General features: G+C 37.0%; 1 protein-coding gene across 2 annotated transcripts; it reads left to right on the top strand.

The window, feature by feature from the left end:
• Positions 1–609: 609 nt before the first annotated feature.
• On the top strand, positions 610–19,733 carry LOC122602768 (O-fucosyltransferase 39-like). Of its 2 annotated transcripts, none has more exons than XM_043775362.1 (10): positions 610–821; positions 2,221–2,283; positions 2,392–2,476; positions 17,278–17,348; positions 17,517–17,605; positions 17,741–17,944; positions 18,039–18,297; positions 18,594–18,821; positions 18,918–19,115; positions 19,239–19,733. In XM_043775362.1, exons 1-10 carry the CDS (start codon positions 732–734, stop codon positions 19,449–19,451), a joined length of 1,500 nt encoding a protein of 499 aa, XP_043631297.1. In that variant the 5' UTR covers positions 610–731; the 3' UTR covers positions 19,452–19,733. The 2 variants fall into 2 exon arrangements, with proteins under 2 accessions (XP_043631297.1, XP_043631298.1); XM_043775363.1 differs by lacking the exon at positions 610–821 and adding an exon at positions 2,043–2,128.
• Positions 19,734–20,092: the final 359 nt, after the last annotated feature.

The following is a 20,092-nucleotide window of genomic DNA, read 5'->3' as shown; positions in this document are numbered from 1 at the left end:
TAACAAAGGAAATTGAATCAAAGGCTGACAAAAGGTACAATTCTTACGAATAATAAATACGGAGTACGTGGTTAAAGGCGACTGGTATCTCGACCAGACTTTTGGTAATTCAACCGATTATCGCTGCAAATAGTGGTGTTTTGTCCATATTCAACTATTTGCAGCGATTACTGACAGGGGACCCGTTATTATTTTGCCAGATTTGTCATTATAGACAGGGGCTCCGCTGCAAATAATAGTTGTGGTCGAGATAAAAAAAATAATGGTTGAGATATGGTGGACGATATTAAAATAGAAGCATGATAATAAATTCCATCAAATATTTTATTGTCATATCTTCCATTTTGTTAGACACGTATGTTATACCAAATGGTGGCTTCTAAGCTTCTTTGATCCTCCAAGAAAACGACACAAACTCACACTCACATACATATACGTATACAGTGTACATTATACATACACCTCATCTTTGTCAATGCAAATCAATTCATTGCAGTTGCTGTTGACTGTTGTTACTACTTTTAGTACCATGTGATTGTGTCATTAAGATAGGTTTTGCCATGTGACATGATATAAAGTCATGGACCCATTTTCACCATTTCATTTAATTTTGCTTGTTCTTGGTCTTTGAAATCTTTGTTCCAAACTATTAATCTTTGTTAAAGGGCTTTGCTTCTTTTTTCATTCTCTTAAATCTTGAATTTCCATTATCAAGTTTTAAGGTGATATAAATGAAGCTCCACTACTTGTTCTTGATCACTTCTCTCCTTTTGGTTATTCCAATAGTGAGTACTCATGCTTCGTCTTCATCGGCAATGTTGGTAAGATTTTGATTTATATATCTTTTTGCTTCACATTTTACTAAAATACACTTTTAGATATATGTTTTGTATATGTTTATGCTTTATACCAGACAAGACTGGGTACGTGTTGTTTTTTGTATAGTATATGTTAATTTATGTATGAAGTGAAGTGAAGTCAATTCTTAAAATGATATTTTATATTTTGATATTTTTTACTACTAATATTGCAAACTTTCAATCTTTTATGAGGTTAATGTTTAGCTTGTTATGTAAAGAGTCCTTTATAATGCTTATGTTTTTGTATGTCTATGTGTGTCAAATGAGAAGTGCATTCTTAAGATGGAATCTTTCTGAAAGTTTTCATTAAAATTTTAGTTATGTATGTTACACCCTTTTTTAGGATCAATGTTTAGCTTGTTATAGTAGAGAAAGTTATGGATTGTGATATAAAGATTTCATCTTTTGTGGTTTTATTTTTCAAAATTGCAATATTTCACACCATATGCTTGTGTCAATAGTACGTGAGGAGAAGTGCATAAAAACAATATATTTTTAGTTAGGATTTGAAGAACATATAGATATAAATATTAATGTGTCTAACTAATGAAATGGGAAGTACATCTTTCGGTCAATATGCAAGACCAAATTGTTGTATCATTTCCACAAATTTTTGGGTACAAACCTGATTTTTTATGCTTTTGTCCTACATTCTTGCAATTTTATTTATTTATTTTAAAGTTTTATGTACATAGTGATACTTTGATTACAAGGCTTATTCTTCCTGCTCTATAAAAATGCTCATCTAAAATTTTTTTAGTGAATTTTGCAGATGTAGTTACCTATGTTTTTTGATGCTTGCACTTGAGGGTAGTCACGATTTTACAAAAATTTAGTCCGAATTTTGGCTAGGGAGTTGTAAATGAATACGGTCTCGAAAAAAAGTCCAAATATAAGTTTTATAACTAAAATGAGTTGTAAATGAATATAAGTTTTATAACTAAAATGAGATAGCTTGTACTTCAAAAATTTTAAAGAGGATTGCTCCACCATATAGAAGTTATTAGAATACGATCATAAAAATGAAAATATGAAGAACACATTGAAAATGAATTTGTTAAACCCGGTTAGAAATTGGAGTTATTAAAAATAGTACGTTTTGGACAAAAGAAGTAAATATTCGATACCACATGCTCCATTGTAACGAATTTCTAATACTTTCATACAATTTTGAACTTGTAGATTTATTTGCTCTATAAAATATCATGGGTAAATAAAAGCATGAGCAAATGAATAATTCTTTTGGGCTTCTAGTAGATTGTCATATGGTAAAATTTCTATCCCTTCATTGTAGATCAAAACATAGGTGTTTAGTACTTTCAACTATGAGTCATCTCATGATCTATACCTTTTTGCTCAGGAGTCAAGTGTTCCAAAGCCCCGTCACTCGTGCCTATTTAAGAGTGCGTTACAACATCAAGCCGTGAGTTTAACTTGATCACTACAATCAATATTGTTTCATAAAACGAATATTTACTGATTGCAATTACTAAATATATATTTATATCAATATATCATATTGTTTTTGTAGTTGAAAGAACAACAATCAGATCTTTGGACACCTTTGGCCAACCTAGGATGGAAACCCTGTATCGAATCTACTTCCATAATGTATTGTAAGTCCATGCAACTTTAAAGGTTATATCTAAGACATTCATCTAAGGATCATACCCTTTTAATGTTAGGAGATGTGATGGAAAACTTTTCCATCAAACCGGTGGTCAACAAAACAAGAAGATCCGTGAAGATAATAATATGGCTCTAGTTATTATTTAATCCCAAATCGATCCATTCACCACCCAAATAAAAACCCTAACAAAAAAACCCCTTTCTTCTTTCAATCATGTTGTCACTCATCACTATTGATCGATCGATCGATTATCCTTTAACCTAACAAAAAAACTCTCACAAGAAAAATCCCCAAATCGATCAATCGCAAGAAAAACCCTCACACAAAAAACTAAGTAGCTTTCTGCCTTTCAATCGATCCCAAATAAAACTCTTAAATTAAAATCTTCTCTGTTTATGTCTGTCTTGCTCTGTTTTAGAATGTTCTATTGTCTTACTGCTTAATGTAATTTCTGCTGCTTAAGTGTTTGTTTATGTTATTTCTGCTGCAACTTCTTTTCTTGAGTGCCCAGTTAATATTAACCCTAAATAGGTTAACCAAATCAGGTTAACCGGTTTTTTTAAACCTTAATTGGTTCCACAGGTTAGTGTTAATCCTTGTATAAATCGGTTATTAACCTATATAGGTTAACCTAATTTTTTTTTTTTTTAATTTAAAAAAACCGGTTTAGGTTACTATATATAAAAAACCGAACCGATTAACCTGTTTTTGCACCTCTAGATGGATGTATATGGATATTATGACACCAGCGTGACTTATCGGTATGACTTAGATGTGGATCGCGATTACTTTAATAGTCATCTAATAGAACCCCTAATTACTACTTTTAATAAGAACCGTTTTTTTATGGAGGACAAAACTAGAAAGTTCTTATTACCTAATCAAGTGACCCGAATCCATTTAGGAAGAGTTAGAGAGAACCGGGTTTTATGTTTTCTGGAACACAATGACGATCTATATGTTATCGCCGTTGCAAAAAGTGATAACGGAGGTAGAACGTTTGGAAGATTTCATGAGTTGTTAGATGTAGACGTAGTTACAGGCATGGCAGCTCAACGGGTTATGGTAGGTTCGGTCCCATTGCATCGAAAGTTTCTGTGGAAATATTCGAAGGAATGGAACTTAATGGAGCCGATAAATCAGAAAAGAGTTACCACTGCATTTGATAATGTTTTCGACAACTTAGATAGCCTGTGTGATCTCTACCATGACCCTGAAAGTGAAGTGGAAGACCGACTCATAAGAGTTAGAGCGGATTTAGAACTATTAAATTCCATGGTATCAGAGCGGTGTTCATGATCCTTGGAACAACCCGTTCATCAAAAAAATTTCAAACTCAAAATCCCCAGAAAAAATCAAAAAATCAAAAACAAAAAAAACCAAAACAAAAACAAAAAAGTTTCTTTTAAACAAACCCATCAAGAAACAACAACAAAACTATCGTACCTCGAGTTGTATATAGCTATTCAATTCGATTTCACAACACTGGTTTAAAGCTCTTCACGACGGCTGTTTGTCTTGTCGCCGGAATCTCAAACAATCGATTCGTCGATCCAGTAATCGCCGTCGTTCAACCCACCTTAACATGTTTTTACAAAGCTGGCTCGAAATACACGGTCCCCTAATGCATCTCCAACTTGGAGTGATCTTGGCGGTTGTGACCAGAGGAACGGCGGCGGCGGTGGCGGTGGTTTTGTTACAAAAAGCTACCGCCGATTCGACAGCAAGGAAAAACTGGGATCCAAAGATGATAAATCCGACCTCCACTGTGATGAATGTGGCATGGAAAGACATACCATGGAGCAGTGTTTCTGTCTCATAGGTAATCCGAATTGGTGGACCGGTCCCAAAAAGGGTACGAGATCCGGCAAAAAAAAATACACCACCCCTACCGCCGCAACAAACCTTAATAAGGTTAATAGTGATCAGCAAACAGAAGGTGGATTTGGAGTGAGGGTTGCAGCGGCCAGTGTTGCAGGGGGAGGAGTTCTCGATGGTGGAAAGTAAAATAAAAAAGGAAAGTGTGAATGTGATTCTAAAAATAAAAAGTTTAATAATTCTTTTCACCGTCCCACAATCTCTAGCCGTCCCATATCTTTATTTAATAAAAATAGGCCTAAAAATGATGGGCCTGGGAAACACTTAAGCCCACTGTTTTGATGGGGCAGCTCATGTAACCCAAATGGAACATGGTGGTAGTGTGGCTTTGTTTTCAAGAGTAGCAGCAGGAGTTTAGAAAAAGTCGTGTTCAAGAATTTGAATCCGCAAGAAACAAACACTCCAACTTGAGAGGGAGTTTTAGAAAAGTAAGAAATATACCTGTATTTTTTTAGGGGGTAATGGTCCACGAATGCACTACTTGTGTTTGATTTGCTAACTTATAATGTAAATATGAAATAACAAGAACAGAGACGAGAAGTAAAGAAATTAGTTTAGTTATATGTATTTCAAACTAAACGATGAAATCATGGATGGTTGTGTTACGACAACAGTAAACAAAAAGGAAAAGATTCGTTAAGTTTTTGAACACACAAAAACTTAACAAATAAGCAAAGAGAATAAAGCAAGGAATGTGGAACACACCAACAAGATGGTGGCTAGGTCAAGTGATTCCTTTTATAGGCAGATAAGGAATCACATGACAACCCTAGTAGATGTTGACACATGAAGGTTGTCAACTATCTATTGGTGGATCATTCAGATCTGCAGAGGTCTCTTTCCTTCATCTTGTTTGTTTCCAAAAACGGTATCCTTGGGACCATTATTCTATTCTTCAAATTCCCGCTCATATTTGACTTACAAATACTGGGCGATGAGTCATCGAACATATCCTTTAGACTTTGAAGATAGATCATGCTTGCAGATGCATGTGCTCGCTGAGAGCTCGCTGAACGAGTCACTCGCTGAGTCTCTCAGCGAATCCATGACTCAACAATCTCCCCCTATTCGCTGAGGAGACTTAGCTGAGTAGAAGATTTGCACTAATAATTATTTGACAAGACATCTTTGGTATAATGCTGATTTTATATATATGACAAACATGTTACAAGATATCAACATTACAATTTTACAAGCAATCTATTCCCACACGCATTCTTCCTTGGCCTTGATTAATTCAACATCATTTTGTCTTTCTGGCTTCAGCAGTTCTCTATCAATCAGCTTCACAAACTCTTGATTGTTAGAGGACTTGATGCAATATTTCCTAATCTTTACCAGAAATGCCGAAGAAGCAATGCTAATTTCATTTGTTCGAAAAAATAGTTCATGACCATGAACATTACAGAAACATAAACCTCCCAGCTTTTCATCATACTCTCCATCAACGAAAAGAGTTCTTGATGGCATTTTCAAGTTGAGAAGTGGCTCTTCTTCAATGTTTGCTTTTGGGACAACTCTGAGAATAGAGGGGAGCTGAGAGACTGCTTGACCAACAGCTGTCCTTTTGGTGCCACTTCTTGGTTGCTTGGGAGGAGGAGGATAGGGATGTCTGGCAAGCTGAGCAAAGAATCTTTCTCTTTGTATTTTTGTTCTTTGCTTCTAATGTCTTTGATCTGCTCTCCAGCCATCTTGAGCAGGGGATCATATTGTGGTGTTTTCTTGTCTTTGATCAGCTTGAAGATCTCAATCCACTCAGTTGGCCCAAGTGTAGTAGGTTTGACATTCTTCAGATTGTACAACTTGGGCATTCCTCTCCTTTGAATACTTAAGTTCATGCCTTGCTGAGTGAGAGTAGGAGTTACCTTGAGAATTTCTTCTTTTCTTTGTCTGATCTCTCTTGACTTGAGATAAGCTGCCCGACTCTCCTCCAAGGTTTTAGCTTTCTTAGCAAAGAATTGCTCCTTGTTCCTTTTGAGAGCTGCCAAACCTAATTTTCTCGTCTCTTCATCAGCGCCTTTTAATTCTTCACTGACAATCTGCTCACTGATGAACTTAGCTGAAAGCTCTTCTTCTTTCTTTTTACTTAGTATTTCATGTTGAAGGACAACTTCTTCTGGAGAAAGATCAGTAGAGGCAGTTGTTGATTTTGGAAAGGCTCTAAACATCAATTTTTCTTGCTGACGAGGTTTGGGTGGCTTGCTTTGAGAAACCATGACTGCTTTACCTTTGTCAGCAAATCTCTTTTCAAGAGCAGCATGGAACTCAAGAGTTGGTTTGAAAGAGGATACATTGATTGGCGTCGCTGGCACAACCTCCGCAGGCTTTGGAACAACTTCAGTAAGACCAGCTAGCACCTCCTCGGCTGTCTTCTCAGCAACTTCTTCATTTACTTGCTCCCCTCAACGTCAGCTGCCGGTTCATCAACCTTATCAGCTTCATCATTGTGACTTTCCTTTGTTTGCTCCCCCTCAACATTTGCTTCAACTTCAATACTTTGGGAACCAAGGGGAGCATTTTCAACCTGAACTTCCTGAACTTTGTCTGTTGGGACCTCCCCAGCTATTTTCTCCCCCTTGGAAGTAGGGGAGGTATCAGCAGCTTCCATTTTTGTTTTAAGGAGGCCCAACATCTCATGCATCATACCTTTCAGTTCACCAACTTCTTTTTCAAGTTTGGACGTGCGATCATCAGAAGTGGCAGCAGAGGAAGATTGTGGTTTGAGAGAAGAGATTTCTTGGGTGAGAGTGGTGAGAAAATCATCTTGATGCTTGGAAAAAGTGGAGACGGTATGATTTAGTTGATTCAGATGGGCGGTGAAGAGAATGTTTGATTGAGAGAGTTGATGGAGTGAAGAAACAAGACCAGGAACTTCAGTGGCCAAGTTGGATTTTAGAAACTCATTCTTTAACTTTTCAAGAGATGCTGAGATAGAAGAGTTTGAAGTGCTAACCCGTTTCATGCTGGCATCAAGTAAAGTTTGATTTTGATGAAGAAGGCGCTCATGAGTTAGCTCGCTTGCACGATGAGCCTTCTTGATGCCAAATATGTTGTCCTTAAGTTCAGCTAGCTCATCCTGCAAAGTATCGTTCCCAGCGACCAACTCACCAAACTTCGCCATGCTCCCAAGTTTAGCTCAGCCACTTTGTCAACCAACTATGCATATAAGTAGCCATGTCTATTTCCTTGACTTTGGCAAACTTGCACCCTTCTTAAGATTTCTTGCAACTGGTATGTTTCGACATAATCTAAACCAGGCAAGTTGATAGCTGTGAAGGCAGTGGTCGCTTCTTGTGGAGAAGACACTTTCAAGTCCTTTAGCGACACTGGGTATTTGCTACAAGGAAGGCCAAAGAAATCAGGATGATGTAGTGGTGGCACTTCCATGATTATTTCATCGTCCAACTCCTCAGCTTCAACATATACTGCTGGCTTCATTTTTACAATTTTGCACATCATAATTCTTTTTTGAAGCTCAGCATCATCTAATTTGAGTTCAAATTCTCCAAAGTGACCATCAAGCTCAAACTTAGCAGTGGGCTTTGGAGAGAATCTTGGAGGAGGGGGCATGTCATCAAAAGACTCTGGGATATCATCAAAATCATCTGGAGAGGAGATAAGCACATATCCCAAGTCTTCAGCCAAAAACCCACTAACAACATCTTCTTCACTTTCTTCAGCTGCAGCGATTGTGATTTCAGCATCATCATTTAATGGGTCAAACTCACTGCCAGCTTCTTCGTTTGTAAGATTACCAAAGATATATGTCTCGGTCCCTGCAAAAGCAGTTTCCAAGACAGAAGTAGATGGAGGGTTAAGGGAACCTGGTGCCTCAACCTCGGTGTGTTGTTCCACCAAGATATCATCGGCCGTAGAGGGTTTTGACTCTAGCATCACCTGTGATCTGGCTGCTGTCAACGACTCAGAAGGTGTTTGAGAAGAAGGGGGAATATTTAGTTGGGGTGGAGTTGGACTTTGACCTCTAGTGGGTTGGGGTGACCCAATTTCTTCACCAACCTCTCCTACAGAAAATTGAGGTGGCTGCTTGCTGCTCCCATTTAACTCGTCAACAGCCTGTTGGGAGGCTGCTGATAGGGTGGCTTGGGTACTAGTGTCCTTGGGCGTAGAGGACATCCTTACCTTTGGTTTGCCCTTTGAATTACTCCGCTTTCGTTTTGGGATGACAGCGGAGGGTGAAGATTGAATATCTTGAGTTGGGGATGCTACCTTAGATTTTCTTTTGGCTTGTTTGGAGGCTTTGGAGGTCGCTGGGGGGTTTTCCAGCGAACCAGCCTCCGAAGGCATTTCGGCATCCATAGCGACCGTATCAGCCACTTCATCAGAAAGAAGTGCTACCTCCCAGTCGCTGTCTTTGGGGTATAGAGAAGAGTTTAAAGAAAATAATACCTCTTTCATGTGTGAGGTGAGCCTTGCAACAAGATGTTCAGCTGGCTGCTTGTATATGTTGTTCCCAACCCTTGCAATTGGGATTGTAGAAGCGTCTGGCAGCGAGTAAGCATCACCAAGTGCTTCCTTGAAAATTACAGAAAATAATCTAACAAAAGGCACAGTATGTGACCTATTGTTCATGGAAATCTTGTTCTTCATGTCATTGAAGATCAACAGCCCAAAATCAACAAACCTCCCTTCTGCAAGAGCATGAATCATAGGCATAGAAGTAGTGGATGCCTGATTGTAAGACCCAGAATTTCCACCCATACACTGAATTACATGCGTAAAAAGAACTCTCCAGATCCCTGGAAGATTTTGCTTAAGAGGATTGCTGGGGATCGTGGATGGAGGGTTCTTAAGATTATAGTTAAACCCAATTGACGGCAACCATGCTTTCCATTCACTTTTAGTAGCAGGCTCCACAAAGTTATTTTCACTGGTTTCTTGAGGAAACCCAAAAGTTTGGCGAAGGGACGCCGGAGTGATAGTGATGGTTTTCGTCCCTTCCCTAACTGTACCACTGATGGACTTAGTTTCATCATCATAATTACAAGTCCACCAGAATTCTCTAAGAAGATGCACAAAGATCTTCTCAGGATCAACCATAATACATCGACTGACGGGGGATGCATGGATGAAATCCAGCATTGGCTTATATCCTTTTGTACCTTTAGGTACGTCAGACGAGCCGAGATGGTTATTAGGTTTAACAACCATCTCAGAAGCAGTAAAGGAGATCTTAGAGGATTTGACAATATTAGAGGATGGAGAGAAAGAAGAGGAATTTAGATAAGATTTTTGAGATTGTTGAGTGGCGGCGGAAGCGGATGGAGTTTCAGATGAAAATGCCATTTATGAGGTTTGGAAGAAGATTAGAAGATGTACAGATCAAAGGAAATAGGTAATATGATTTAGAGATTAGACAAGGATGAACAGTTTGAGAGATTTAAAGAGATTAGAGGAAAGATGAATAGTTGAAAGAAAGCGTGAAAATGAAAATATGAGTATGAATTTGTATATATAGGGTATGGTGAAGGAATATGATTGGTCAAATGAAGGTACAAAGAAGTTTTCTCTCTCTCTCCTCATTTTCAACATGTACAGTTGTTAACAACTGTAAAAATATATATATATATATATATAAATGTATATAAAAAAAACTTTGTGAGTAACGTTTAAAAAAAAAATTACAAATACTTGAGTGTGCGCCATATGCGTCTGACAGTGCCAGACCGTCAGAGGCACAGTCACAGTCTCAAGTGGACAGGTGACGTACTCACGTAAACAAGTGGATAACTTTTTGTTGTAAAATATATATCATATGGCTCAAAAGACTGCCACGTTGCCAACATAGTTACATCCGAAATAGTTAGTTTCAGATCTAATCCTATGTTTTATTTAATATGTTAAAATCCAACAACTATTATTTTAATAGATCATGCCTCAGCAAACACATTGATAAGGACATGTTTTCTATTAGATGTCAGCGAGCATATGACACACATATGGTCGCTGAGATACAATTTTTGGCAAATTGTCAGCCATCAACGGATTTTATAAGTCTTTACCATTAGCCGTTTGCTGTTGGACCAGATGGAAACTTTTGGCTTTCCATTGCCTTTATTTTGCTTTTTTCTAAAGCAACAGGGATCAACGGATTTTAGAAGTCTTTACCAATAACCGTTTGCTATTGGACTAGATAGAAACTTTTGGCTTTCCATTGCCTTTATTTTGCTTTTTCCCAAAGCAACAGGGATTAACGGATTTTAGAAGTCTTTACCAATAACCGTTTGCTATTGGACTAGATGGAAACTTTTGGCTTTACATTGCCTTTATTTTGTTTAGCAAGCAAGACAAACTTAAACTTGCTGACAAAATCTTAGCTTAGAAATGATATGTAAGTTAAGTAGCTGAGTCACCATTCAACATTCCCAACCTACTGACAAGATCTTTAAATCTCTTTTCATCTAAGGGTTTTGTGAAAATGCCAGCGAGTTGATCATCAGTGGGAATGAAATAAATTTCAACATCCCCTTTCATGACATGGTCACGTATGAAATGATACCTAATGTCTATGTGTTTGGTCTTGGAATGTTGAACAGGATTATGTGTGATAGCAATTGCACTTGTATTATTTGATATAACAAAAGCTAAAATCTTATTTCTTTTGATTTAACCAACAAAATTTATTACCGAGCTACCTATATGAGAAACCTGGAAATGTTATGATTACAACAAGAAAAACATCAATCTATTCATTGTTCACAAAACCCGTAATGGCGTGCGAATGAAAGTATGACGTGACAGACAACTATTTGTCATATCAGAGGGCATGAAATCCCTCCCATATCTCGTACATCAAGCTAGTTTTAGTGGTGTATTCTAGCAAAGAAACTCTTAGGCTGATCATGCTCTCATCACAACATTATTGAGGCCGAAAGGACTAGGCGGAAAGGTAGGTGAACCACGCTCGGATTGCCGGTAGGTCGCCTGCTACACCACCCCCACCCGACAACTTGAGTTTTTGGTGATCTATATGGCTTTCTTCATTCATGTTAGCTTTTCGATATACAACATTATCCGATGATGTTGCTTTCTTGGCTTCTCGAAGATTTCTAATGTCCCCCCTTTTCGTGAGTCTATCTTGAATTGTCTTGATTGCCTTTTCATTTATTCTTTTGGTTAGAGCCTTTTCTTCATCGGCAAACAAGCATTCAAATATCTTTTTGCAGTATTCAAGTGTTCCATCAGAGTAACTCGACAAATCACTGAATCGGATGAATATCTTCTTGCCCAGTCTCTTTACAAACACAAAGTCTTTTTCCGGCGTCAAGGCAATGTGGTCGATGCTCAGTTTCTCGATAACTTCAGTGTATAGGGTCTGATCAGGATAGGGCACATTTATTTTTCTCTTTTGAGTTCCAACCCTATTTAAAAATCGTCAAGAGAAGCATACTTTATACAACTATGTTTTTCAGACCTGTCATCAAAGCCGAACTACCTGAAACCATAACCCCAAACCTAAAGGCATCTTTCTCACCAAACTCACTCTACAAGAAAACATAATCTCTACCAACAGCAAGATAACCCCCACTTACAAGTCAAACACTCCAAACAAACACTTAACAATCAATTTTACTCATCCTATACTCAGACCAACAAAAACCTACAACCAAAATCAAATCATACATCTCCATCATCCACAAATGTTCACAATACACCCACTTCAAAGACCAATATGGATGGTTTAAACCCAAAGCATCCACAACAAACTCACCAAAAGAAGAACAAAAACTGAAAGTCATTCCCAAATGAAAAAACAAGCTTTCCTTCAAAATTTCGATAACCTAAATATGAACAAAAACATAATTTCATTTCCAAACAGTTCACTAATAGTCCAAGTTGTTCTTATTAGACATAAGTTAGCTTCTATATATTAAGTTTCCATAATATTAGTTTACATATATTAGGTTTGGTTACTCTATAAATATATTCTCTTGTAAAATAACATAACAATATAATACAATAATTCAATTACATTAACCTACAAGGTTTTTCATGGTATCAGAGCCAAGAATCCAGACACAATTCCCGTTACAAATTCCGACCAAGAAAAAAAAATCGACATATCCGTAAAACTCCTATTTTTACTTCCATCTTATTCGATTCAAATAAGTCGTAGATGATAGCCTTCAAATAGATAATTAAAGTCCATGCATTCTTGATTCGTTGGAATTATTCTCCGTAAACACCAATCATCAATTCATCATTACCCTTTCGGAGCCACCATTACATTTTATTAGTTTTTAAATTCAAATAGAAGCCGTCAAATTTTTCTTGATGTTTTTTTTCGTTTTTTCATATTATTCGTATGTTTCAAAATCCCAGCTTTTTCACAACCGAGTTAATCAATTGTCCGTGTTTGTTTTAAAGATTACTTTTTACTTAATTCGACCAAAAACTCGACAAAACAACATTAAAGCAAACAAAGCTTATGAATACCGCTGGCCACTGCCAGAACCCTTAGTTCCGAATTTTTTCTTTTCTTTTTTTATTTAGAATTTACTTTAAAAAAAAAAGGTTTAGAGATCGTTCTGACAAACAACGGTCCTATACAATAGAGGTTAGAGATCGTTCCGACTAACGGCGGTCCTATCCATTTTGCAGAAACAATCTGCATATGAAATATTAGTTTAGAGACCGTTCCGACAACGACGGTCCTATACAACATCGGTTAGAGATCGTTCCGACTAATGGCGGTCCTATCCACTTCTATTAACAAATTTCCGCCATACAAAGGCCGACACTCTTCAGCGGTTTACTTATTTTTGTTTTTCTGGCACAAATACAAGCCGGAGGCGAAAACAGGGGAGAAAAGGTGTTTGAAGAGAAGAAGTTGAAGATGAAGACATTGCTTTTAGAAGTTTCTTTTAGATTTAAGTTTTTTATGTTTTTTCTTATTTTGTTTTCAAGCTAGAATCGCTACGCGCTTAGCTTGCGGGGAAGTATTAGATATAGGTTAGTTCTATATATTAAGTTTCCATAATATTAGTTTCCATGTATTAGGTTAGGCTACTTTATAAATATAGTCTCTTGTAATCCCCTTCAATAACACAACAATGTAATACAATAATTCAATTACAATAACATACAAGGTTTATCAGTTCTGACATAGGTGACAAGCATTTACACAGAAGATATTTAGTTCAAGAAATGCTTTTAAATCACCCAAAGTCAAGAGGAATGATGCCAAGTCGTCTAGTGTTACACAAAAATGGATTTTGTGTAGTTGTAATAATGCTAAGACTATATTTGACAATGTCTGTAAGCCTGAGGGCAATCTTTGCATTTAACATTCTCACAAAATCCCTCTATCCCCTCCTGCTATTCATCATGACTGATTGGAATTCATTGTTCTTAGATAGATAGAAAACTCTTAGTGAAGATGATCGTATACTGCAAGAAGCACGAGATAGAATCAGTAAGCTTCATCATGTATCAATATCAACAGCCGAAGAGCAATTCATGAGCAGATTACAGATTCACGTAATAGATTGACTAGGGATGCTAATAAGGTTATACAAGATGAAAATACCATTTTCAAGGTTTTGTCAAAAGCTCTGGTGTATAACCAAGAGGGCCATGATAATATGCGTGCTTGTCTTGTGTCTAAATTGGAGCAATGTATTAGAAACTTGAAAAGTGTTGGCTACGATCATACTAAAGCGTCTAAATGTTTAAACAAGATTAGGGGTGATAAGATTCGCCTAATTGACTAGAAGCTAATTGTTCAACTATGTGCGAATCTGTTTAGAGTTTCAATTTTTAGTGTTTATGCCGATACACCGAGAATTAGTGTGATTGAACCAGATGGTCTTGATGCCGTAACCACTAATAATTTTTGGCTGATAGTATCCTCCACTAATTGGGAGTTCTGGAATACTGCGGCGCCCACCCGACAGGAATTTTTTCCGAGATAAAAAAGAAGTTGAAAGTCGATGTAAAAAAGGGTTTGGAGCTACATATGGTGGGGGGTTGATGGTACCCCTGTGGTACATCTTCCTACTTTGACCAAAACTGAATCCGTTGAAGACAAACTAAAACGTTAAGAGGCTGAAATTCAACTACTCATTTGATGATTATGAGTATTTTGCTTGAACATAGTTGTTGTCCAAGGGGACGGTAATTGCATGTTGAGAGCCATGTCATGTGGTTTGAATATATCTGAAAAATGCCATATGCTTCCACGAGGTATCATAGTGTCTAGGATCAGCTCAAGTAGATAATGAGGGGAAAGAAGAATCACACAATGAAAAGTGTCAAATTAGCAATCATGTTCTAAGGACTCGAGAACATTAGCAATGGCATACCGACTCCCAAAAGGAGAACACTGTTCTCAAGTCATTAGAACATGATTGCTAATTTGAAACTTTTCATTGTGTTCTTTCTTTTTTCCTCTCATTATCTGCTTGAGCTTATCCTAGACACTATGAGACCTCGTGGCAGCATATGGCGTTTATCAGATATAATCAACCACATGGCTCGCAGCTACCAATTGCCATCTCCTTGGAAAACTATGTTCAAGCCAAATACTTCTAATCTTGAAATGAGTGAATTTTAGCCTCTTTGACGTTTTAGGTTGTCTTCAATGGATTCAGGCTTGGTCACAGTAGGAAGATGTACCACAAGGGTACCTTCAACCCCCCACCATATGTTTGCATCTAAACCCTTTTATACATCGACTTTCAACTTCTTTTTTATCTCGGAAAAATCCCTGTGTGACGGGGGAACTGGTTGGGTGGGCGCCACAATATTTTCCAGAATTCCCAACTGGTGGAGGAAACTATAAACCATAAATTTTCAATAGTTACAGCGTCAGGACCATCCGGTTTAATTATACTAACTCTCCGTATATCAGCATAAACACAAAAAATGGAACAGAGATTCGCACCTAGTTGAACAATTAGCTTCCAGTTAGGGTCAATCTTACCACCCCTAATCTTGTTTAAACTTTTAGACGCTTTAGTATAATAGTACCCAGTACTCTTCAAATTTCTAATACATTGCTCCAATTCAGACACAAGACAAGCGCGCATAGTATCATGGTCATGTTGGTTATAGATCAAAGCTTTTGACAAAACCCTGAAATGGTATTTTCATCTTGTATAACCTTATTAACATCCCTAATCAATCCATTATGTGGTATATGTAATCTTCTCATCAATTGCTCTTCAGCTGTTGATATTGATACAAGCGCAAACGTACTATGTAATTCTATCTCGTGCTTCTTGTAGTATACAACGATCTCTTCAAGTATCTATCTAAGAACAGTGAAGTTATTCGTCGTGATGAATATCAAGAGGGTTTAGAGGGTTTAATTGTGTCCGTGAGAATGTTAAATGCAAAGATTGCCCTAAGGCTTACAGACATTGTAAAATATAGTCTTAGCATTATTACAACTATGCAAAATCCATTTTTGTTTAACACTAGACGACTTGACATCATTCCTCTTGACTTTAGGTGATTTAAAAGCATTTCTTGAACTCCAAAAATATCTTCTATTTAAGCACTTGTCACCTGCGTTAGATTAACTTGGACCATTAGGGGACTATTTGGAAATGAAGTTATGCTTTTGTTCATATTTAGGTTGTGGAATTTTGAAGGAAGGCTTGTTTTTGAATTTGGGAATGATGATCTGCTATATGTTTGGTATTAAGAAGTGACAAAAGGTTACAAAATATGGCGGATGAGGGGGTATTTAATATTTATACATACCTATCTTGACATTTACGTTTAGCCCCCTCATCAATCAAAAGTATTAAATTACACCAAAACATTATAAATCAAACACTATAAATAATATATAACAATTACATACTATACCATTGGTGTATCTTGAGGATTTAATAAACCTAGGCAAAGAGGGTCAATTAAGTTGGAGCAATGCTATTGCTGTGAGTTTCCACAAAAAAACTTACGTTAGTGTCGGCTAAGTTGGAAAACAAAAGCCTATATTTTGTTGTAGTAATGGGTATGAGATGGATACCAAACCTGTCCCGCTACTTATAGATGGTAATATTGTATAAAATGAATTGATGTATCTACAAATAAAACATACCACCCAATAGACCTAGAATGTATTCTAGCTCTTTGTTGGCATACATCATCATCATATGGTAACGCGTCATCCAAGTTCTTTTCATTTTATTAGTTATCTTACAATGAGCAATTTGTTTTTCTAGGGGTGGAAACCTCAGCTAGTTGCTCACACCATTTCATGCAATAGGAATTCTTGAATAAGTCGTGACAAACGCCACTACTAGACCATCAATGTTTAACCTTGAAGAGCTTGCATATCTTGCAAGGTGACCGTGACTTCAACCTAAAAAGGTGGAATTTATGGGTCTTCAGATTCCACCTCTCGACAATGCACAATGAGAGCATGACAAACCTTAGGGTATGGGCACTGAAATACATTGCCAAAACCGGCTTCTTGCATGTGGTAAAGTAGTAGGGGAGGAATTGCATACTCTCAAACATGATAGAACATTAAAATTTGTACATCACATCTGTTCACTCTCATTTGCATGTACCATTGTTGTGGAATAATGAATAAGATCAATGTTTTTTTTTGTTGATATAACCATAACAGTTTTTTTCTTTTTTTGGTTGAATATGGAGTAGATGTGGATAAATGATGTTAGTAATTATGGTATTATATGTAATATAAATAAAAAAAACAGGCATGGTACCTTAATCCTGATTTGTCAAAGCCTGGTATACTGATTTTGGAAAGAACAAAAAAAAAAAAAAATATTCAACCCAATTAGTTGGAAAAGTTCATACAAAGATAATATGACCTCTAGAAAAAGGTCGTCATTTAGCGATTAACCATTCATTACTGTATAGCATGTGTTTTCGTATTCATATTCTAAAGATTTCCTCTGTTATATATAGCATCATTGCCGGAGTCCACGGGATACATCCAAGTATTCCTTGATGGAGGACTGAACCAACAAAGGATGGGTGTAAGTTAAATTTTGCATACCAAATTTTAAGTTTCATAAGATAGTATACACCAGTACAAATCTTACCTTCAAATTCAGATTTCTGAAGTTTGATTTTATAGTATACACCAGTACAAATCTTACCTTCAAATTCAGATTTCTGAAGTTTGATTTTATTTCTTCGATTAGATCTGTGATGCAGTTGCTGTCGCCAAAATACTCAATGCAACTCTTGTAATCCCGTATCTTGAAGTGAATCCTGTTTGGAAAGACACAAGGTTTTCTCCATTTTCATGTGTCACACTTTAAACTTATACTGTAATTACCAACCAAAGTTAAGTTATAGCTTCTTAAGTTTAAGCTAAAAAAAAGACTTCTATTGTGTTACTGACACGAGGTGTGTTCATATACAGCTCTTTTGAGGACATCTTTGATATCTATCACTTCATCAATGTATTAAAGGATGATATATTAATAGTTAGAGAGTTACCTGATGAATTCACATGGAGTACGAGGGAATATTACGCCTCTGACATTAGATCCACCCGAGTTAAAAACGCACCACTTCATGCTTCAGCTAATTGGTATCTTGAAAATGTTTCTCCAATTCTCGAAAGGTTAGAATATATGTATTGACTCTCTGCTTCACTAAATTATATCTATGTAATATATGATTTGATATCATCTTAACCTGAATATATACTCTTTTAGCTATGGCATAGCTGCAATTTCACCATTTTCTCACCGGCTAGCTTTTAACAACATGCCCCTGGAGATCCAAAGGTTGAGGTGCAAAGTCAATTTTCAAGCTTTAAAATTCGTTCCCCATATTAGAAATCTTGGTGATGTGCTCGTCAATCGCCTCCGCTACTCTGCTGTTGAAAGTACCAGTTACCTTAAACAAGTCGTTGATACCAAAGGTGGAACTCGAGTTGGAAAGTTTGTTGCTCTACACCTTCGGTTTGACAAGGTATATAGATATGTTAAACTTGACGTTTATGGTCAAGTGGACATTCAGAAAGTGTTGACCTAACTGAAGTAAGAAAAGTATAAATATGTGCATTTCCTACACCGTATCTCCAAAAGATTTCATAATATTTTTGCAAAGTAAGATAATAGCAAATTTTTTTGGCAAAACAAGATAACATATTTTCAAGTTGAAGCAAAACAATACTCGGTCAACTTCAAATTTCAAGTTCAAGTAAAATTATGGACTTATGAAAGAAATGATGTTGCTGATTATGATTTTCCATTTTGAATTTGCAGGATATGGCTGCCCATTCAGCATGCGACTTTGGTGGAGGTAGAGCGGAGAAAAAGGCCCTGGCTAGATATCGACAGGCAATTTGGCAAGGCCGGGTCATGAATTCGCAGTTCACCAATAAAGAATTGAGAAACCAGGGTCGTTGCCCATTGACTCCAGAAGAGATTGGTTTGTTGTTAACTGCTATGGGCTTCAATAACAGTACCCGGTTATACCTTGCTTCCCACAAGGTAACTCCACATTTTAATCAATTCCATCTTAAAAAGTCAAACTTTGACTTCTGAAGTTCCGAGTGTTGACTTTCAATCATTCGTGCTGTGATTCAGGTATATGGGGGTGAAGCTCGAATCTCAGCCTTAAGGAAACTATTTCCACATATAGAAGACAAAAAGAGCCTTGCTTCATCCATGGAACGGGCCCAAATAAAAGGGAAAGCTTCTTTATCAGCAGCTGTCGATTACTATGTCAGCCTGCATAGTGATATCTTCGTGTCTGCTTCTCCTGGAAATATGCACAATGCAATGGTATGAGATGGAACCGACTAAAACAAAGAAGAAAAAAGAAGAAAATGATCCGTGACACAACAGATGATTATTAATCCATTTGATTATGATGATGTTTAATGGGAAATCTTTGAATTTTGACAGGTAGGACATCGAGCATACTTGAATTTAAAGACCATAAGGCCAAACATGGCGTTATTGGGCCAGCTTTTCATGAACAAGAGCATGAATTGGTTGGATTTTCAAGCAGCAGTCATGGAAGGGCAGAAAAACCGGCTGGGGGAGGTCAAGGTACGGAAAGCAAAACAATCCATATACACGTATCCCGTGCCTGATTGTGTGTGTCGGCAAGATTAAGGCGGGGACATCATCTGGTAAATGAAACGGCACATCATATGGCGGTTGTGACTCACCTTAAATGAAATAAGTTGCCATCATCTGGTAAATGAAACGGCGCATCATATGTGGGGTGGGTCCTGAATTAGTGTCATGGTAGTTATACGTATCTAAAACATATTATACGTCTAAAGAGGATAGTGTAACATCTATTGTTCAGTACTTCAGTTCCACTGGCAGATTCAATGTGTTATTGTAACATCGTGTTAAAACTTCTATGGGATCCTGTGGATGCATTTGGGAGATTGTGTTTGCTCAAAATACCCAATACCAACTTGTTACTCAAGATCTATTAGTCGATGTATAGACTATATATGAGATCAGTGTCAGTTCCAGTCATTATACGAAGTTGCTTGAACCAAGAATCAGTTTTAGAAAATGAAAGTAACTACGTATTTGGTTTGGTTCAGATGTACATATTTTGTGTTGCTTGCTACCAAGTGATCAATGAATGTTAAAACCGTGCACTAAACTGAAATGGTAATGAAGCTTTAGTATGAAGGTCCACAACACTGTCTATACATAGCTTCATATAGCTGCACATAAGGAAGAGTCCTTTTTGAACCAAGATTGTTTAAAACATATTTTATGTATTTATTTAT

Source organism: Erigeron canadensis, chromosome 6 (genome assembly GCF_010389155.1).
Source record: "Erigeron canadensis isolate Cc75 chromosome 6, C_canadensis_v1, whole genome shotgun sequence".
NCBI lineage: Eukaryota > Viridiplantae > Streptophyta > Magnoliopsida > Asterales > Asteraceae > Erigeron > Erigeron canadensis.
This window is presented reverse-complemented; position numbering and strand designations above follow the sequence as displayed.

What these genes read in the sequence shown, in the direction of transcription:
- LOC122602768 (XM_043775362.1), top strand. Translation starts at nt 732, where the DNA reads ATGAAGCTCCACTACTTGTTCTTGATCACTTCTCTCCTTTTGGTTATT. An exon ending in CGTCTTCATCGGCAATGTTG is followed by an intron (nt 822 to 2,220) that starts GTAAGATTTTGA and finishes CTTTTTGCTCAG; the next exon opens with GAGTCAAGTGTTCCAAAGCC. An exon ending in GAAATATGCACAATGCAATG is followed by an intron (nt 19,116 to 19,238) that starts GTATGAGATGGA and finishes GAATTTTGACAG; the next exon opens with GTAGGACATCGAGCATACTT.